This window comes from Budorcas taxicolor, chromosome 14 (assembly GCF_023091745.1).
Source record: "Budorcas taxicolor isolate Tak-1 chromosome 14, Takin1.1, whole genome shotgun sequence".
Classification (NCBI taxonomy): Eukaryota; Metazoa; Chordata; class Mammalia; order Artiodactyla; family Bovidae; genus Budorcas; species Budorcas taxicolor.
This window is the reverse complement of record NC_068923.1, coordinates 56,561,798-56,582,693: the sequence shown is the minus strand read 5'-3', so window position 1 is coordinate 56,582,693 and position 20,896 is coordinate 56,561,798. Positions and strand designations below refer to the sequence as shown.

General features: G+C 40.8%; 1 protein-coding gene across 1 annotated transcript in view; it reads left to right on the top strand.

Annotated features, from left to right (window-relative positions):
• The first annotated feature begins 1,184 nt into the window (after positions 1–1,184).
• Positions 1,185–20,896, top strand: part of MRPS28 (mitochondrial ribosomal protein S28) — a 106,746-nt gene continuing 87,034 nt past the window's right edge. Inside the window, exons 1-2 of the mRNA XM_052651450.1 lie at positions 1,185–1,413; positions 15,001–15,182. Of these exons, the coding sequence (XP_052507410.1) occupies positions 1,198–1,413; positions 15,001–15,182 (398 nt within the window). The 5' untranslated portion in view covers positions 1,185–1,197. The remainder of the gene's footprint in view (positions 1,414–15,000; positions 15,183–20,896) is intronic.

Genomic DNA, 20,896 nt, shown 5'->3' with positions numbered 1-20,896 from the left:
ATAGTCAAAAGCATTATTATAGGGTCAGGGGTCATACATAGAAATTCCTCACCACAAAGTACTTGCAAATGCGATGGAACAGTGCTTGCTCAAGTAAATAATTGTGTATTATTATAAAAATGCTGGGTAGAAGGATGGACAGCTTAATTCATTAACACAACTGTGGTGTTCAGCTCAGTTTTGAAGAAGGTGGGCAAATTCTGGCAATTAACATGCCGCCGGAAGGGAGAAAATCATAAGTGAGTGTGGGTCCTCTCGGTGGTGCATATCTAGGCATTAGGAACTTACTCCCTAAGAGAAGGGATTGCAGCCAGAGGTGACCCAAAACATCTCAAATTAGTATTTTTGTAACATGGCTGGGCTGACCACAGAATAGGCAAAGGACACACTTGGATCCCCAAATGTTTAAGCCCTACCACGTGCTCGCTGTCAGGGATTCAACAGCACAATTCCTGCCGTCATCAGTTCAGTTCAGTCGCTCAGTCGTGTCCGACTCTTTGCGACCCCATGAATCGCAGTACGCCAGGCCTCCCTGTCCATCACCAACTCCCGGAGTTCACTTAGATTCGCGTCCATCGGGTCAGTGATGCCATTCAGCCATCTCATCCTCTGTCGTTCCCCTTTTCCTCCTGCCCCCAATCCCTCCCAGCATCATTCTTTCCCAATAGAGTTCATAAATTCAGAGCACATGCTAAGCACAATTATTGTAAGTAAACTACATGTATACTACATGCATATTAATAAGTGTTAAGTGGCGGGGATCCGATAGTATTTGGAGTTCCTATTCTACATAAGATAGCCAAGGAGAACCTCGCAGTTGAGCAAAGTCCTGAAGAGCGGTGGGGGTAAGAACCTTCGGACATTCTGGGGAAGGACGCGGGAGGCGGGGGCAGCAAGTGTCGCATTACCAGAATTTACAGCAGCACAAGGCCCAAGGGGTACCTGGGAGGGCGAAATCGCTGCGAGTCAGAAGCCTTTCCAGGCAAAACTTAGCGGGCCGCTGCTAGCAGGGGCTAGCTGCTAGCCATCAAAGATTTTGTCCATCAACTAGAAGCTCTCTCGACCCACACTTGGCCCCACCACCGACCAGACCACGCCCACCGCCCAAGGGGCTCTGCAATGGGCGGCCCCTCGTTGCTCCGCCCCGCGACCTGCGCGCTTGCGGAGAAGCCAAAGGTCAGAGGTCGTGGATCCGTCATGGCGGCGCTGTGTCGGGCCCGTGCCGTGACTGCCGAGAGTCATTTTCTGCGAGTGTTTCTCTTTTCTCGATCCTGTCGAGGAGCAGGCACTGAGAGTGGCTCCGGAAGCGAGAGTTCTGATTCCACGGAGCCTAGGCCGCGCCCAGGAGGCTTCGCGAGCGCTTTGGAACGGCTCTCGGAGCTGCAGTGGAAGGCGGAGCTCGGCCGGACGAGGGTGAGTCGCGAGAGCTAACCCAGGCACTCGTTGCCGGGTGGGGCCGGAGTTGGGGGCGGAGCCTGGAGGCGAGGTTGGAGGCGGAGTCAGGATGGAACCGGGGGCAGGGCGGAGTTTGACGTCGTTGTTGGGCTCGCCTAAGTTGGGTGAGACCGAGAGGCGGGGCCGGGGGCGGGGCCCAGCGTAGGAAGGAAGTCTGGGCTGGTCGCTTGGAACAGTGTGCGCTCGTATTTTTCGTCGATTTGTTGTACTTCTGTATGGTATCTACATTTTGGGCCTGCGTTGTCCACACTCCTTTCCACGCGTCTTCTGAATTGAGTGCTAGAAGGGAAACCAGCAGCGAGAGCTGCCGGCGGCACGTCTAGGGCGACTCCTGGGACTCCGAGTGGGACTCACGCTGGAAGAGGCTGGGCTCTCGGCTTCTCTTGTGCACAGTAGCTGCAGCGTGGAGCTTAGTGTCTGGTGTCCCAGGCTCTTCAGAAATATTTCTTAAGTCAGTGGATAGGTAAATGACAGAATTAGTGTTACTATGAAGTTGAGCAAGTAATTTAACCTATCAGTGCTTCACTTTTTCTGTAAATGACCTTAAAAAAAAATCCATCTGCCCCAGGCAATAATTCTGTAAAATACGATAAAATTATTAGATAGGTGAAATGGAAGAAATAGGCAGAAATACAGATTAGATTTTTTTGAGCTAGTGAGCTAGCAGACATGAAGTTGGCAGTATTAAACTGTATAAAAATAAACTCCCAATTTCTGTACTTAGCCCCTTGGGAACCAGTCCCAAACAGTTCACAGACGGGTAGTGTCCTGGGTTACAGAAAACTGCAGTGCTTGACTCTTAGTGAGCAGTCCGTGTTTGCCAGATGCATGAATGAAGGAATAGAACGCACAGTGCACATTTGAACTTTAAGACAGACTGGGCAGTCTTTGAATTGGAAATTTCTGTGTGACTGCTCACAAACAGTTGAACAAGTGAGGATAGCACAGGTTTGAGCACGTTAATAAAACGTGCTAGTCCAGAATAATCAATCAGGAGAAGGCAATGGCACCCCACTCCAATACTCTGCTTGGGAAATCCCATGGACGGAGGAGCCTGGTGGGCTGCAGTCCATGGAATCGCTAAGAGTCGGACACGACTGAGCGACTTCACTTTCACACATTGGAGAAGGAAATGGCAACCCACTCCAGTGTTCTTGCCTGGAGAATCCCAGGGTTGGGGGAGCTTGGTGGGCTGCCGTCTTTGGGGTCGCACAGAGTCGGACACGACTGAAGTGACTTAGCAGCAGCAGTCCAGAATAATAACACAGCAAGAACAATTGCCAGAGTAATAAGAAAACCGAACATACCACGTTAGTTTTGTTTTAGTGTCGGACACGACTGAAGCGACTTAGCAGCAGCAGCAGCAGCAGCAGTGTGTATTGGAGGTATTCAGTATTTTTCTGACATATTTATTGATGAGGACTATGAGTAATTGATAGGCATTGGTGTAAAGATTTAATTTTGTGAAAAATCTTTCATTTCGCTCTTCGAAGTTTCTAGAACCATTCAATTGCAGAGTATCCTGACATTACAAGATGAATAAAGTTTGTCTTTATTGTGTGATCAGGATTTTTGAAAAAAATTGTAAAGTATAAAAGTGATGTTGTGAAAGGAGAATATAAATAGCACTGAAGGTTACTAAGTGCATATAAAAGCCTCCTTTCATTTTCTCAAAGCTGGAAGGTGTATTTTTATAAATGCATACTACTAGAGATTTTATGTATGCACATATGAGTATAAGTTAATTATATATACAGATATACTTAAAAACATACAGGTTTTTGAACTACATCATTAATATTTAAGAATGAAAGCTCTGGATTCAGATGGTCTTGCTTTGAATTATGATTCTTCTATCATTTACTGCCTGTGTTTCCTTGGAAAGTTATGTAATATCCATGTATCTTCTTTTCCTCTTTTTAATAATAGGAAACTATCATGGGATTATTATGAGATTAAATGAATTCATTATTTAAACACTTAGTACAGGGACATGGTAATGAGCACTCAGTATATTTTCATTGCTGCTGCTGAAAATTGCTCTTCTCACTTAAGTATAACTTTGAATATTTTTCCTTATCATTATATATGTGTAGTGTAGTATGCTTACCCTTGTCCCTATCCAACAAGGGATTGGTGCCAGGATCCTCTGTGATACCCAAATCTTGGATACTCAAGTCCTTTATATAAATGGTACAGTTAGCCACATCTGCAAATACAGGAGGCTATCTGTATACCTCACTGAAAAAATATTTGTTTGGCATTCCATGGTTTGGATGTAGCATTATTTATCTAACCAGACCTTCACTAGTGAGCTTCTAGGCTGTTTTTTTTTTTTCCTCCCCTTAGTACAGACAGTGCTACAGTGAGCATTTACATTTTTTCTGCATATTTATATAGGGTGGGATGCGGGAGAACCAGGTTCGATCCCTGGGTTGGGAAGATCCCCTGGAGAAGGAAATGGCAACCCACTCCAGTACTCTTGCCTGGAGAATCCCATGGAGGGAGGAGCCTGGTAGACTACAGTCCATGGGGTCGCAAATAGTCGGACACGACTGAGTGACTTCACTTTTACTTTCCCCAGTGACTCAGTGGTAATGAATCTGCCTGCCAATACTGGAGATGGGGGTTCAGTTCATGGGTGGGAAAGATCCCCTGGAGAAGGAAATGGCAACCCACTCCATTAGTCCTACCTGGGAAATGCCATTGTCAGAGTCTGATGGGGCTGCAGTCCTTGGAATTTCAAAAGAAGTGGCTCAGTGGTAAAGAATCCACCTGCCAATGCAGAAGATGCCGGAGATGCCAGTTCAATCCCTGGGTCGGGAAGATTCCCTAGAGTAGAAAATGGCGACTTGCTTCAGTATTCTTGCCTAGAAAATTCCATGAACAGAGGAACCCGGTGGGGTACAGTCCATGGGGTTGCAAAGAGTCAGACACAACTGAGCATGCCCTTATCCGTATATATGGGATATATACTGACTGAAAGTATGCACATGCAGTTTGAGTTTTGATAGATACAGACTGCACCACACCACTTATAGTGTGTGACAGTGCCTGTTTCCTCACCCACTTATACATGTGGGGTGTTATATGTAGATTTTCTTGGTATCAGGCAGTCAAAATACAGAAATTGAGAACTGGGTTGTTATCCCTCACTTCTGATACTAGTTTGTAATTTTTATTGAAATAATTGCATGTTCACAGTTTTTGACTTAATATTAAGTAAATTCTATGAATTTGAACTGATAAAATGCACTTATACTACCAAAATACTATGCTTATTGTTATATATATTGGGTTCTATATAAGATTTAATTTGTAACATGGTTTCTGCTTTAAAGAAAGCTTTTGGAGCATAGACATTTTGCTGTTCCCTAAACAAAGCATGATATCTTTTACCTTTGCTCTTCCCCCTAAAATTAGCTTCCCTGCCTACAAATTCCATAGTAAAAATCATCTCTTGTTTTAGGCCTTTATCATCTCACCAACCAGATGAAACTTATATTGAAAGTCCAGGGGCTTTGATTAAAATGTGCATGTGTGTGGTGCACACTTAGTTGCTCAGTCATGTCTGACTCTTTGCGACCCATTGAACTGTAGTCCTCCAGGCTCCTTTGTCCATGGATTCTCCAGGCAAGAATACTGGAATGGGTTACCATGCCGTCCCCCAAGGAATCTTCCCAACCCAGGAATCGAGCCTGCATCTCCTGTGTCTCCTGTATTGATACACACATATATATACACACACACATATATATACACACGTGTATATATATATATGAATGAATGAAAGTCAACCTTGTACTCACTGGTTAAATTCTTATCTTTAAAATGTAGACACATGTATCTATATATGCACCTCAGAAATACGAAATATTCAGTAAGAACCAAGCAAGTTATACTTAAAAGGAACTTTCCCCTGCAGGCAGGAATTTAATCAAGGACAGTTCATGTGAATTGCCTATTTCAGCGATCTCAAGGGATCTCAAGTTTCAGTGATCTGAAAGTCCATTTATTCGTCCATGCTCACTTATACATTTCTCTTTTCCTTCTTTCATTAAGATTGGCTTATTCATGTGTCTTTGTAAAGTGTTTTGTTTATTTTTTGTAGGATGGAGACCAAGTCCTTTTCATTTTTGTAACCAACATAGCACACGCTTACATATAGAGGACCTGGTAAATATTTGTTAAATATTACATTTTTAAAGTCAAATGCCTTTTTCCTTTTAAAAATATTTTAAAACCTTTAAGCCTTTTATGGCACTTAGTAGTAGTAGTAGTAGTTTAGTTGCCAAGTCATGTCCGACTCTTGCAACCCCATGGACTGCAGCCTGCCAGGCTCCTCTGTCCATGGGATTCTCCAGGCAAGAATACTGGAGGCGGTTGCCATTTCCTCTAGAGAACAGAGATTTGTGGAACCTGTTAAGCCCATTGGAAGCTGTGGTGTAGTGAAAAACCCATCTTGTAGCCACCAGGTGGCAACAGTTGAGCAAAAAAATGGGTTTTCTGCTTTATGAATGTTACTGTTTCTTAACAGTAGAGGGTGGCATGTTACTTTACAGCACATTGAGAAAATGGGTTGCAAGAGTTTTTAAGGCCGTGCAGAACATTTTATTGTTTTAGGATGGTGAGTAACTATTTTAGCTGATTTATGTAGAATACTGATGTTATAATACACTTTATAGTTTCATTTTAGCAATATATTAGATAGATTTTATGTAAATTTTTTAAATTTTTCATGAATATTTCTTATTGGTATTTTTTATTTCAAAATGTTGGAATATTCCAACCGAATATTTAAATCAGATATTTTGTCTTTTCAGAATACTGAAAAATCCAAAAATAGCTTATTTGAAGGATTGGTTTCAGTTGTCTTATTTTTAATATAAGTCTTCTAAATTCATACACTGGCAATACTCATACAACTTTATTTACCCCTTTGTTTTCTCACTAGTTTTATATTGACAACTTAAAAAATCACACCAATGTTTTAAAAACTAATATGTGAAAGAATGATGCAAAACATTTCTGGTTTTAACCATAGTATTCCCTGATTTTTACATTATAGAATTCTAGGAGAATTATCTCCAAGTTAGTAATAAAAGCCTTCTGAAATATTTAGTTTCATGGTAGAGTATAACATTTTCAAAGCAGGTTTAGAGGAAATGACCAGTTAATATAATAACAATGAAAGAGTGTATTGAGGTAGATGCAAATCTCTAAGGAAAGTAGGTTTCTATCAATAGCTGTAATATACATATTGATATAAATAGTACTATACATTGCCTAAAAGAAAAGATGAATATACTCTGTATGTATTCTGCTTCTTGGGTGGTAATATGCTCTGATCATATACAATCAGACTCCTGTGATTTCAGCATTAGCTTTCACTTATTATGTCTCTTTCCTAACTCTTATTTTTACTTAGACATCTCACTTTCTTCTTGTAATATGTTTGGATTTTCCTTTGTTTTTACTTTTAAATGTTTTATTAAGATTTTTCTTGTGATTAATTTTTCTAGTGTGATTATGATGCTTAAGTTTGTTTTTATCTGTTGGCATTAAATAACAGGAAATAAAGAAAGGAATAACATTTGAGTGGAGCCTGGTTTGTAGGGATTTAGGAATAAAATTAAACAGTGATTATCCCATTTGTCTTTTCCCTCTCTTTGTAAAACTTGGGGCACTCTGCTGTTGTCAGCTGGCAAACATGGAATGATAGACTCCCAGTCCAGGAGTCAGCGACTCAAGTCCTCTGGCCTCTGACCAGCTACTCAGGTTGAGATGGTCAGATCCTCCCAAAGGAGATAAATGCACACTGGAGCAGAGGATGTTTATCCCAGAGAAATGAGAACTTATGTTCATATAAAAACTTACACAGAAGTGGCCATAGGAGCTTTATTTATTTATTATAGCCCAAAACTGGAAACAGCCCAGATGTCCTTCAACTGGCCAATGGTTAAGCATAATGTGGTACATCTGTCTTGTGGAATATGACAGTAAAGAGGAACCAGTGATCGATACATACAGCACCTTGAATGGCTCTCAAGTGAGTTATGCTTTGTGAAAAAAGCCAGTCCCAAAGAGTTACATACTTTGTGATTCTGTTTACATGACATTATTGAAATAGTGTAATTACTGAGATGGGGAACAAATATATAGTTGCTAAGAGTTAGGATAGGGCAGAAGGGAGATAAGGAGTGGAAGGACAGCACAAGGGATCGTTGTGGTGAACGTCCAGTGACTTGACTGTGGTGGTGTAGACATGAACCTTCACATATGATAAAAGTGTACAGAACTAAATATACACACAAATGATTCCATCTGAAACTGGTGAAATCTGAATACTACGGATGGATTACATCAATGTCACTTTCCTGCTTGTAATATTATACTGTGATTTACAAGATGTTACCATTGGGAGAACTGATAAACATTGCAGGAGCTCTCCACGTATTATTCCTTGTAATTGCATGTGAATTTACAATGGTCTCAAAATAGAAAATTTAATTTAAAGAGAAGTTTCATTTCACTAGTCTGCCAGATCCAGCACTAGTCAGCTCAGTGAAGTCCATAAGCGTGACCCCATTATCCCACATAATTAATGATTTTTTTGGTTAGAAACAATGCTATTTGGAATACCATGACAATGAACATGAGAATCTGTAAGTTCATGAATGGTGGGTTTGGTAGAAGCTTTGTGGGCAGGGAAGGCAAATCCATATTCAGAATAAACGTCCATTCCAGTGATAAATACATCACTGTCCTTTCCATTTCAAATAGTCCTATGTCACCAATTTGCCACCAGGTGGCTGGCTGATGCTCCCAGGGAATCATACTGTCTCGGAAGCTTAGTATTGGTTTCTGCCATGGTAGATTGGTCATTTAGCAGTGACTGTAGCCAGATCACTACTCACAGGGTGAGTGGAAGTCAGTATTCCTGAATCTATGTATAAGTTCCATACCACAGAAATTCAGGGGCCTAGCAGCTGGTAAAATTTCTAGTTGGCCAGTGGTCTGGGCCATGTTGAGATACTCTTCCTACCCCCAAGACAGAAGCATATCCCTGCTGTCGTGGCAAGTTTGTTCTTGAACCCACTGGGGAGGTGGGCAAGAGTGTCAGGGAGAGAGGTTGGCTGACTCCACATGACTAGCTGTCTTGTCCCTTGATTATTAAGATTCTTCTCTGCTGAAGAAATTATTCACGTGTGACTCATTTTTTTCACTCTGTGCCTGTTTGAGAGAGATCTGTCTTCCTATCTCTTTTGCAGACCTTCTTGTCACATATTTCCCAATCCTGTTTCTGCTAAATCTCTGACCATCCAGCACAATCATTAGTCACTTGACATAAAATCATTTTTGGTCCTCACTTTAGGCCATCTGTCTGTGCAGAGAGATAATCACTCAAGTGCCCTGCTCAGAGCCCTCTACTGCTGTCATTTAGGGCTACTCTAGTTCTGCATACGCTGCTCATAGAGACCTCAGAATACTCATTGTCCATCTCTGTACTGCAAGCATCACGTCTGCCAGGTTATAAAACTCAAGTAGTGGAAGAGCTTGCCTGATGACCTACACCTTTTGCAGAGTCTTATCTTGTTCTGGGCCCCACTCAAAACTGGCAGCTTTTGGGGTTACTTTTAAAAGAATTGAAGAAACATGTTCATATGAAGTATTTGTTGCCTGCAAAAATCAAAGAGACCCATTAAGCACTGAGCTTCTTTGTGGTAAGAAAGGATATCTCGACATAGCCCAGACCTCTGGCCCCCTGGGAATTTCAACCAAGGCCCAGCATTTTTGTGAGATTCATTTCCCACCCTCTGGCGTAGAGTCGAGAGTAGCTGGAGTTTCCTGCTTCCAGGTCAAGTCAGCATGTGTAATGAAGCAGCATACTGTCTTGTGGAATGGAGTGGCCTTCAGAGTCTATGTAAACTAGACTGTGGCATAGAGCTAGAGAGTTAATGTAACCTGGAGGTATATCATCTTTACTAACAGGTCGAGAGAAAGAAAGCATTTGTTAGATAATTATTGCATGCCAGGTGCTGAGGGATATTTTAATTGACTCCAGCCATGAAATCACATCTGGAACAACAGCTGCAATTGGAGTTACCCCTTGGTTAAGTTTATGACAATAAATTGTCCTTCCGGAAGACCTGTGTGTTTTCTGTAGGGCCTGGTAGGCAAGTTGAATGCGCATGTGGTAGGAGTCACCACCCTGCATCTTCCAGGTCCTTGACAGAGGTGCTGACTGCTGCAGTGCCCTAGGGAGGTGGTATTTTGCCTTTGACTTACTTTGGTAGGTAGTGAAAGTTCTCACTTGGCCGTTCCTACTCTAATAGCCTTCACTCCACAGATCAAGGAACCAGTGGAGATCTGCCAGTGGCTGACTGTACATGTTCCAGTTGTGCATTCTAGGGAGAATAACCATAGAGCAGGTTCATGAGACAGATCTGAGCTAAAACTCCATTTATCACGCAATCTCCATAAGCCCTTGTTCTGACTGGCACTGAATTTGTTCTTGAAGAGTTAGCGTCAGTTCAGATTATCTCTGAAAAGTCTGCTAATTTCTCCTCCCTCAGTTCTGGTAAATAGCCACAGACCCCTTTGGGAAAGCTGGAAGGAAGATTGGTGGTCCAGATTTCGGGTTTGGTAACAGCATCCTTCTGGAAGGGGACATGACCTCCTCTTCATTCGAAAAGCTTGTTGTCTGGGAATTGGTTCAAGGATTGGTTGAGGGGCTGTGAGTTTCATATGTGGTGATTCAATTTGTTCTCTAGAATTAGAGTTTTCCCATCTATTTTATTTCTAAGGACACCATAACCAACCAGCCAGTACCAGAAAACTCTACAGGTTGTTAGGCTCTGCAGCATTATGATAACCATGCCCATCATGTTGTTGGCTAAGAAGTGCTGACCTGACTCCTGCCACTAAAGGATCTCATTATTTCCCATTGAGTTCAGGGTGTCCGTCTGGCCTACAGAGAGCAGCTACCACACAGCTCTCAGAAATGCTGGTACTCCCTTCTGAAAGGTGTTTCTTTTAGTCTTGGTAAAGTACGTATCTTATAGATCCTCCTGGGGCCATAATAAGAGGTGGTGAACAGATCATAAATAATAAATCCATCCTAACATTATATTCTCTTCTAGCCTTTGAGTACTTTTCTCAATGGTATACTAAGGAAGTTCTGGTATTTCAACTTCATCTAGTGTAGTCTTTCGTTGGGTCTAGGTTTCATTAAGTCCACCAAGCAAGCTATTAAAAGCCTCTCCCAGCCACTTAAGCTAATATATTATATCTGAATCTCTGCCTGTGCATGAGTGCTAAGTTGCTTCAGTTGTGTCCCACTCTTTTCAACCCCTTGAACTGTAGCCTGTCAGGTTCCTCAGTCTGTGGGGTTCTCTAGGCAAGAATACTGGAGTGGGTTGCCATGCCCTCCTCCAGGGGATCTTTCCAACCCAGGGATTGAACCTGGGTCTCCTGCATTGCAGGCAGATTCTTTTAACATCTGAGCCACCCAGGAAGGCCCAGTGATGACTGGGTCTATAATGAATTGATTAATTTTTTTTTAAGCTACATTTTAGGGGGTGATGGTCCTACCAGAGGCATATTTTGAGAGCTTTACATGTGGCTATTTATTTATTTAATCCTCATAACAGCCTTGTGAAATAGGCATAATTATTAACCCCCTTTTATATGTGAGTAAACAGTAGCACAGAGAGTCTAAGTGCATTGCCCCAATCACAGAGCAGGTGAGTGGACCATCAGGACTTGAGCCACACAGTCCAACCTCAGAGCCTTGAGGAGCCTGTGCTCCTACTCCAGGCCTTACCAACTGCTCATGCCTTGCCAGACAGCTGTCATTTTGATTCTTTTCTTTCCTGATGGACTGAGTTACCTATTGCTGCATAATCAGTCCTCCAGACTTATTTCTTTAGACCATTTGTTTAATTATTATGTTTTTTAGAGAAGAGGAAAAATATATTGTATTTATTTTGCCAGGACAATAAACATCTTATTTTTATTTCTAGGTGTGGTACACTTGGCCTTTCTGTCAAATGTTCTGTGCTGGACAGAAAATTGCCTTCTGTGACTATATTCTTTTAATTATTCCACTTGTTTTCAGCCTCGCTTCTCATTCCAGCTTTCTATAATTCCTGGCATGATGGAGTCCTGTGCCTTTATGGAATTCTTCAGAATAAATTGACTGATTTTCATAGCTTCTTCCTTCTGTGTATTTTTAGCTGCAGTTTCCTTCACTCTCCTTCACTAGTTATCATCCTTCTGCATACTTTGGTCCACTAGAAAGTTGTTTAAATTTCTTGCATACTTTTTGTCTCCATTCTGTTCTCTTTAATATTGGCAGTTTGTAATTTTTTTGTTCATTCTTTTACCATCATTGGGCTTCCCTAGGAGCTCAGCTGATAAAGAATCTGCCTGTAATGCAGGAGACCCTGGTTCAATTCCTGGGTTGAGAAGATCCGCTAGAGACGGGGTAGCTCAATTATCCTTGAGCTTCCCTGGGGGCTCAGCAGGTGAAGAATGTGCCTGCAATGCAGGAGACCCGGGTTTCATCCCTGGGTTGGGAAGATCCCCTGGAGAAGAGAACGGCTACCCACTCCAGTATTCTGGCCTGGAGAAGCCTTGGGGTCGCAAAGAGTCAGACACAACTGAGCGACTTTCACTTTCTTTACCATCACTGAATGGAATTTCAGAGGGAGGGAGAGAAAAATGTTAAGGATCCGCTGTGCCATCTTGAACTACTACTTCATTAATTTTACTAAAAGAACTTTGTTATGAGCATAGCATTTATTGGGTAGGTTGAAGAAACTGAAGTTGTTGCAGCACAGTTAATAGAAGAAAGTCATTTTTAAATTACCTGTCAGACGCAGGATACAGCATGCTTGGGGCTGGTGCATGGGGATGACCCAGAGAGATGTTATGGGGAGGGAGGTGGGAGGGGGTGTCATGTTTGGGAACGCATGTAAGAATTAAAGATTTTAAAATTAAAAAAAAAAAAGAAAAATAAATAAATTACCTGTCAGAGAAGACACATGTAAAGATGTTTTTCTTGTTAACTAATAGGAAGTAAAGTACATATACCATTTCATTATTTTTGTTACTGTTTGTGTTAAAAGAGGGAGCTGGGTAGGATTTGTCTTCCCTTTTCAACAGTTTATTACTTTATAAAACCATTTTAATACTGTAGAATATTTAAGAATTCCTACTCCTAAACTTGATAGGTATCCAACCTTGTCATTAACAAGTGAGAAGACAGATCTAGAGAGGTTAAGTGACAGTCAAGATTTTTAGCTATTTAGTGGCTGAGTTACTCATAGAGCCCAGGTTTCCTGAATATTTGTTATTCTGCTTTACTGTTTGCTTCCTTTTAAGATTTTTAGTCATGTTTCTACTTTCCATCTTTTGAAGCAACCTGTATTTAAAATCACTTTTCAGCCTGTCACATGGCTGTGAGTAGCAGATACGGTATTCATGTGTGAAATGAGGTGCCTGCACTCATTGCTATCTCGTGCTTCCTCTGATTCCAAGCTGTATATTAAATATCTTCATATGCATGATAGTTTATACATATTAATTTATGCATATGCTTTATAGGCTTCCCAGGTGGCTCAGTGGTAAACAATCCCCCTGCCATTGCAAGAGACACAGGAGATGAGGGTTTGATCCTTAGGTCGAAAAGATCCCCTGGAGAAGAAAACGGCAACCCACTGCAGTAGTCTTGTCTGGAAAACTCCATGGACAGAGGAGCCTGGTGGGCTACAGTCTTTTGGGTCACAAAGAATTGGACATGGCTTAATGACCACTCATCAATGCACATATGCTTTATATATTAAAAAATTTTAAGTAATACCTCCACCCCCAAAAAATAGATGAAGAAAAAGAAAGAAGTGGGTTGCCATTTCCTTTTCCAGGAGATCTTCCTACCCAGAGATTGAACCTATGTCTCCTGCAGTGGCAGGCGAATTCTCTACTAATGAGCCTCAGGGAAGCCCAAAGATGAGTGCTGCTGCTAAGTCACTTCAGTTGTGTCCGACTCTGTATGACCCCATAGATGGCAGCCCACCAGGCTCCCCTGTCCCGGGGGATTCTCCAGGCAAGAACACTGGAGTGGGTTGCCATTTCCTTCTCCAATGCATGAAAGTGAAAAGGGAAAGTGAAGTTGCTCAGTCGTGTCCGACTCTAAGCGACCCCATGGACTGCAGCCTACCAGGCTCCTCCGTCCATGGGATTTTCCAGGCAAGAGTACTGGAGTGGGTTGCCATTGCCTTCTCTGCCAAAGATGAGTAGAAGGCACACAAATCTGTACTCATGGATTTCTGAAAAAGCATGTGTTTGAAAAAAAATTTTTTGTAAGTTAAAATGAAAAGAAATAATCACCCTGTATTATATATGCAACCCTACTTCAAATAAATTCAGTATGTAAAACAACTTCTAGAAATGAGTAACACAAAACAGTTAAAGCTATCTTTCCTTTAAAATTTTATTTTAGGAAAAGAAAATTACAGCATTAAAATGTTAAAATTAAAGTCAGGTCATTTAAAAATATTATGTAACAAGAACTGCTAATTCAGACTACTAATTATATGACACATAATCATTTTTATCTTAATGTTTATTTAAATTTGTATTAAAACTATAGTCACTTTCATTAACCTGTATTCAAAGGTATTTTTTTTTTTGCAGATAGTCATATAGGAATGAGGACTTCCCTGCTGGCTCAGATAGTAAAGAACACCTGCAATGAGGGAGACCTGGGTTCAATCCCAGGGTTGGGAAGATCTCCTGGCGGAGAGCATGACAACCCACTCCAGTATTCTTGCCTGGAGAATTGCATGGACAGAGGAGTCTGGGGGGCTACAGTCCATGGGGTCACAAAGAGTCAGACGCGACTGGGTGACTAAGCGCAGCATATAGGAATGAAGCCGGTTACCTTCTTGGATACCCTCCGTGCATATTCACCTCCTCACCCCCTCCTCACCCCAGGCCTGAGGCTTTGTCTAAGGACGCCTCTTACCTGCTCACCTTCCAGATTGCACCCGGGGCCACCACATCTCCACCCAAGCACAGATGCCTGCTTTTCTCTGGCTCTTCAAGGAGGAAAAGAATGAGGAGGAAGCTGAAGAGTGTACCTGACTTTTTAAAGCAAGATTTTATTTCAGTGTTTTTATTATTGCTGCAAAACAAATATACAGCAAATTGACTTTTAAAAACTTCCCCTGTAAGCTATTAATCTGTATGTATATGTGTTAGTTGCTCAGCTGTGTCCGACTCTTTGCAAGCGCTCCAGGCGCCTCTGTCCATGAGATTTCCCAGAATACTGGAGTGGCTTGCCATTCCCTTCTCCAGGGGATCTTCCCAACCCAGTGATCGAACCCTGGTCTCCTGCAATGCAGGCAGATTCTTTACCGTCCGAGTAACCAGAGAAGCCAAGAGGTTGTGGCTGCGTGGGCACGGAAGCTGTTACTGTGCTTACTATATTATACCTTTGCATTGAATTACATACGTATCAATGTCTCTTTTCATATTTAGGGCTCTCCGAAAAATGTGGAATCCTTCGCGTCTATGCTGAGACATTCTCCTCTTACACAGATGGGACCTGCAAAGGATAAAATAGTCATTGGGCGAATCTTTCATATCGTGGAGAACGATCTTTATATAGATTTTGGCGGCAAGTTTCATTGTGTATGTAAAAGACCGGAAGTGGATGGAGAGTAAGTAGAATCATTTCCAGATGCTTTAAGAGTGTGCATTAAAGTTGAGATATCTCAAAAGTATTGTTGGACTTTAAGTGGTGATTTTTTGAAAAGATAGAAAATAGGATTATTTCTCTTCATCATGCTAGTTAGTCCACGTAGGCCAAGTTCACATCATGTGATATTAGTCAAGTTAGGCTAAATTCATGTCTTCTCAAAGCTGAGATCAGTTTTGGGGAAGATTTGAATGTCCATCCTGATAATAAACCGTTCCGCATCATAAAATTAAAACCATCTTTGGAGTAATACATGCTGTTCAACCCATTGTATGTGTAACTTTTGGGCCTCTTCTTTTTCACAGTCTCCATCTGCCTTTCAAAAGAAACCTCTGATTTCTCTTTCATTATGTTCTTTTCTCTTATTGTACCAAATCCTGATTCTTTATCATATTTTTTTCTTCCTGTTTTGCATCTGCTCTCTGGATTACCATTTTTCCTATTATTTGAACAGAATTCATTCTGTTTATAGTCTTTGTAGATAAAGGTAATTGTGAATATAAATATGCCTTATGAAAACCACTAAGGTGGGAGACCTGGGAATAGAATATAAAGAGGGAACAGAGATACAGAACTAAAACTCTGAGATTGGAAAACGATAGTCATCAAGATGGAAATGAATTTTTTCCATAAATTTGTAATATATACAAATATAAAGAAACATGTATATCACTGGCATTTGCCAGTTTATAACAAATTTGGCTGAGCAGGTAAAATATTCATAATTCAGCAGACTTATATAAAATGCATCTTCCTATAAAGCTAATACCTGCTGGTCTGGCTTCACATTAGGTCAACTTGTAAGAATAAGGATAGCCAGTTCATGTGGGTGGCATCCATGGTGGCACGATGTAAAGCTTATCAGTTGTAGGGAGGAGAAGAAAGGATTTCTTTACATGATGAAATAATACTTCATTTGCAAATTACTGATATATTTTCTATTAATGAAAAATGATCTGCTGTTGCTCTTGCTAACAGTACACAAGAGTTTAGAATCTCTTCGGTTTGGCAGGCACTGTTATAAGGGCTCATAAATAAGACAGATTAGCTCTCTGCTTCCATGAAGTTGGGGGAACTTACTCTCTTGGGAGAATGGAGGATAGATAATAAACTAGTGCACAAATCAGTTTTAAAAATTGGTAATTAAATGAGTAAGAAGAGGTAATATGATGACAAGATGTTCAGTGAGTAGAAGATAACAGTAATCAGAGAAGACCTTTGACCCTTGCTTCTATTGCTAAATGTTTAAAATGCCACCAGAATGCTTCTTTTTAAAAAAAGTGATAACTGATAAGGATCCCAAATTGTTTTGGTTAACTGAATATTTTAATTAGCTAAATTACAACCTTTTAATAAGTTCTATAGCTTTTTTGTTTTAATATTCATTTCTGATTGTTGTTTAAAAGAACAAGTTTTCCGTTTTTGTCCCAAGAAGCATGTTGTTGTTCAGTTGCCAAGTCATGTCCAACTTTTTGCGACCCCATGGACTGCAGCATGCCAGGCTTCCCTGACCCTCACCATCTCCCAGAGTTTGCCCAGGTTCATATCCACTGAATCGGATAGAGTTATGCAAAAAGGCTTCAGAGATTGCTCTGGGAGAAAAGGGGGCAGTTAGGTCCTATTTCAGAGCAGCTCTGCTTTCATTGTTTTTATATACTACAGTTCTGGTAATATCTTGTTTAAGGTGTTGGGGGGAGTGGTGGTGAGTATTTCTATTATACAAAAAAAGTTCGAAAAACACTTTTAAAAGAAAAATTAAGTCTAGAAAGACATTGCATTAATAGTAGTATTTAGAATATAAAGTATAGTATTTAGGCATGAAAAATAGTGTGATCTACTTTGAGTGAGTTGCAAAGTAGACATATTATAATTACATTCAGAAATTTTGGCAGTGTGGTTGGGACCTAACTCTTACAGTACCAGCCTCAAAAGTTTTAATCATTTTGTTTTTTAAACATCAACTTATGACTTGGAATCAGAAGTCAGATTATAGCAAATCAAAATGACCCTGGCATTAACTTTTTTGGCAGTTATCATTGAATTAACTGACTTGTTAAATTTAATCAAGACTTTCTTCTATAAAACCCATTAACCCATAACAGCACTTCAGTTCAGTTCAGTTCAGTCGCTCAGTCATGTCCGACTCTTTGCGAACCCATGAACTGCAGCATGCCAGGCCTCCCTGTCCATCACCAACTGCCGGAGTCTACCCTAACCCATGTCCATTGAGTCGGTGATGCCATCCAACCATCTCATCCTCTGTCGTCCCCTTCTCCTCCTGCCCTCAATCTTTCCCAGCATCAGGGTCTTTTCAAATGAGTCAGCTCTTCACATCAGGTGGCCAAAGTATTGGGGTTTCAGCTTCAACATCAGTCCTTCCAATGAACACCCAGGACTGATCTGCTTTAGGATGGTATCAGCACTTAGAATTAGACAATTAGAAACTAATAGTTCTGTACCATAACTGGGCGTTTTTGCTTCTTTCAGTTGAGGTATATATTTAGCAAAAGCTAGTTGTGTTTGTTCCCAAACCCATTTATATTATTGCTTAATAATTTATTTGATTATTACATAAATTAATAAAATAGGAGTTTCAAAAGGGTCTTTGTTCTTATAAAAGCTAATTTTAATGTTTTAGAAAGGCACCATAAAGAAATCTTTTAAAAATAAAATTGCTATTGAATTAGTTTAAGTAAACTGTAAAGATGGGGATGAGGGCAGCAGTTCTTTCTTTCCCTGTGTTAGTTTAAAGTGACTGACTCCGGCAGTCCCAGACTTTGCAGTATAGATATTGTTTATTTAAGGAGATCAGTGCAGAGCTCCAGTGAGTGGACCTCTCCTCAGTAAGAAGGCCTGGCCCCCTCTCAGAATATTTGCATTAATTGCTAAGTTAATATCTCTGCAGTGTATGTGTATACTTGTTTTATGGAGTCCTCCTCACTTGGACCTGCTTTTCCATGAACCAGTCTATGAGTCAGGGGACTTCTACTGTGACTTAAAAATATAAAACACTTTTCCCTTTAAACATTTACCTGTTATTAATACAGCACACAATTTCACAAAATTTGCCCTAGTGTGGATTAAGATCATTCATTTTTGTATCTGATAATCATGATAGCCAGGCTTTTTAAAACATATGTTGGCACCTTATGTACATTGTCTGATTTGTTCTACACAAGAAGCATAGGCAATAGAAGATATTACCCCCATTTCCCAAATGAAAGTAAGTCTCTGAGCATAAACAAGGTGGTGCAGTCACACAGGTGTAATTAACAAGGCAGAGATTAAAGCCTAGGGTTGTGTGTATCCATCACTCAGGAATGTTCTTTCACTTTGCTGTGCTGCTCTCTAAATCCTACAGCATGTAGCTATTAGTACTAAGTGTTATAGAAACTTCCTTAAAATAGTCTGACATACGAACTAGCTTTATACCAGGGACCTTAAAAGCAGTATGGTAGTGAATCTCTATAGAGGTCTGTTAAAGACTGGTAGGTAGTCAGTTCTAATATCCTGGGTTATGGTGTCCACGGTACAGTGTGTTTGGGTAGTATTACCACCAATACTGTAATGGCCAGCAGGTCCAGGCTTTGTTTTGAAATGGTTGTGAATCATGATTGTGGTGACTCCTGTAGTCACAGAAACTAGTTAATGTCACAGAAACTAGTTAATGTCTGACAATGATAAGTTGCTTAGAGTCAGCATGCCTCGTGTTATTTGGGAGTGACATATTTCAAAAAAGTTTATTTTGCAAAGGGTAGAAAGTTGACTCTTTGTGTATAACACAATTTTTAATGGAGTCATTTTATTTTTTTATTTTTTATTTTTTTTAATTGAGTCATTTTATAAAATGTATCATTTGTTTTCTTGAACCTTATTAGACCTAAAGTTGTTTAACTTGTCTTTGTTTTGATGACCCAAGGTCATAATTATGAACATTAATTTCTGTATTGTATCAAAACTTAAATATATAGAATTATTGTTAGTCAGCCATGTAACCATCCAGTTTTGTAGTTTTTGTGTTTCACCTTTGGGTGTCATGTTTCTTTTTCTGTTTGTATTTGTGTCTGCATTTTTAGCTTTCTTAGACTTCCTAATTTTCTTCTAATATTCTGATGCCTGGGAAACCAGTCATCAAAATTGTGCTTAAAATAAGATAACTAGAGTTTGAATAAGGACCTCAGAGCCTCTTACGTAAGTAAAGTGTATGTACTTTAATATGCGAACGTCAATGTATGTCTTGACCACTCCTAAGCTCCCCTGCTTAATTCTCACTGAGTTCTGTGGAGACTTGATGTCACCAGCTAACTAACTTCCTGATCAGTGACATGTAACCATGTCGGGGTCTTGCCCCTATGTTGACTGCATGTTCACTGAAGCCCTTGATAGGGATGGTCACATATCAGAAAAGTGTTTGTTGTAATCAAGGTACTGAGTGTCCTGGACAGGAGCAGTTGTCGTGGTTGAGACTTTCACACCTCTAGTGGGAACAGTAGTGAAAATAGGATGGGATTATTGGATCTCAAATACTACTTGAGATGGTGCCAGTTCTTACAGTGAGTGAAGTGAAAGTCACTCAGTCAGGTCCGACTCTGCGATGCCACGGACTATACAGTCCATGGAATTCTCCAGTCCAGAATACTGGAGTGGGTAGCCTTTCCCTTCTCTAGGGGATCTTCCCAACCCAAGGATCGAAACCCAGGTCTCCCTTATTACAGGCAGATTCTTTACCAGTTGAGCCATAAGAGAAGCCCTTGTGCAAAGTATTGCTTTATGGCATTGATTAGTTTGGTTGGGTTGGAATGTACCCATAATACATTTTATTAATCTCAAGAACTAAGTTGCTGATTTTATTAACCTTATTTTTAAACAAATAGGCCATAGCATAATTTTTCACTGAGTCAGCAAACATTTAATGAGCAGCTATTGTGCACCACTTCTTGTTTTATGTTAGCAATGTACAGATGAAAGACAGTCCCAGTGTTCAGGGAGTTTGTGATTCAGCTGGGGGATAGAGATGTAAACCAATGCAGATAGTAGCATGTCAAGTTTTGTTTACTGTACCCTACCAGCCCGGAGAAGAGGGGATCCATGATGGAGTCAGCTTGTGGCAGAGACAGTTTCCCAGAGGAACTAGCAGTTGAACTGAGTTGTAGCGGAGGGATAGGAGACACGAAGTGCAGGAAATGAGAGGGAGCTGTACTTGCCAGAGTTTTCAGTGAGAGAGAACTCAAGTGGCTTAGTTGGATTACGTTTAGGAGAAGTGAATTGGGAGAGTAGGGACATGGGCAGGAGCCAGGTCCTCAAGGGGTTTATGTATCATTTTCAGACATTGAGGCTTTATGCTGAAAGTGGTAAAGATATTAAAATATCCTGACAGGTAATAGGGACCACACTGTGTTTCAGTGAGATCATTCTGGCTGTGATGTGGAGTATGTATTAGAAGAATGAAGCCAGAGTTAGAGAGGCCAGTAAGGAAGCTTCTGGGAAGAAATAACAAAAATGTGAATTAAGTCTGCTGCTGCTACTGCTGCTAAGTCGCTTCAGTCGTGTCCAACTCTGTGCGACCCCATGGACTGCAGCCTATCAGGCTCCTCTGTCCATGGGATTTTCCAGGCGAGAGTACTGGAGTGGGGTGCCATTGCCTTCTCCTAGGAATTAAGTCTAGGGGTCAGGAAA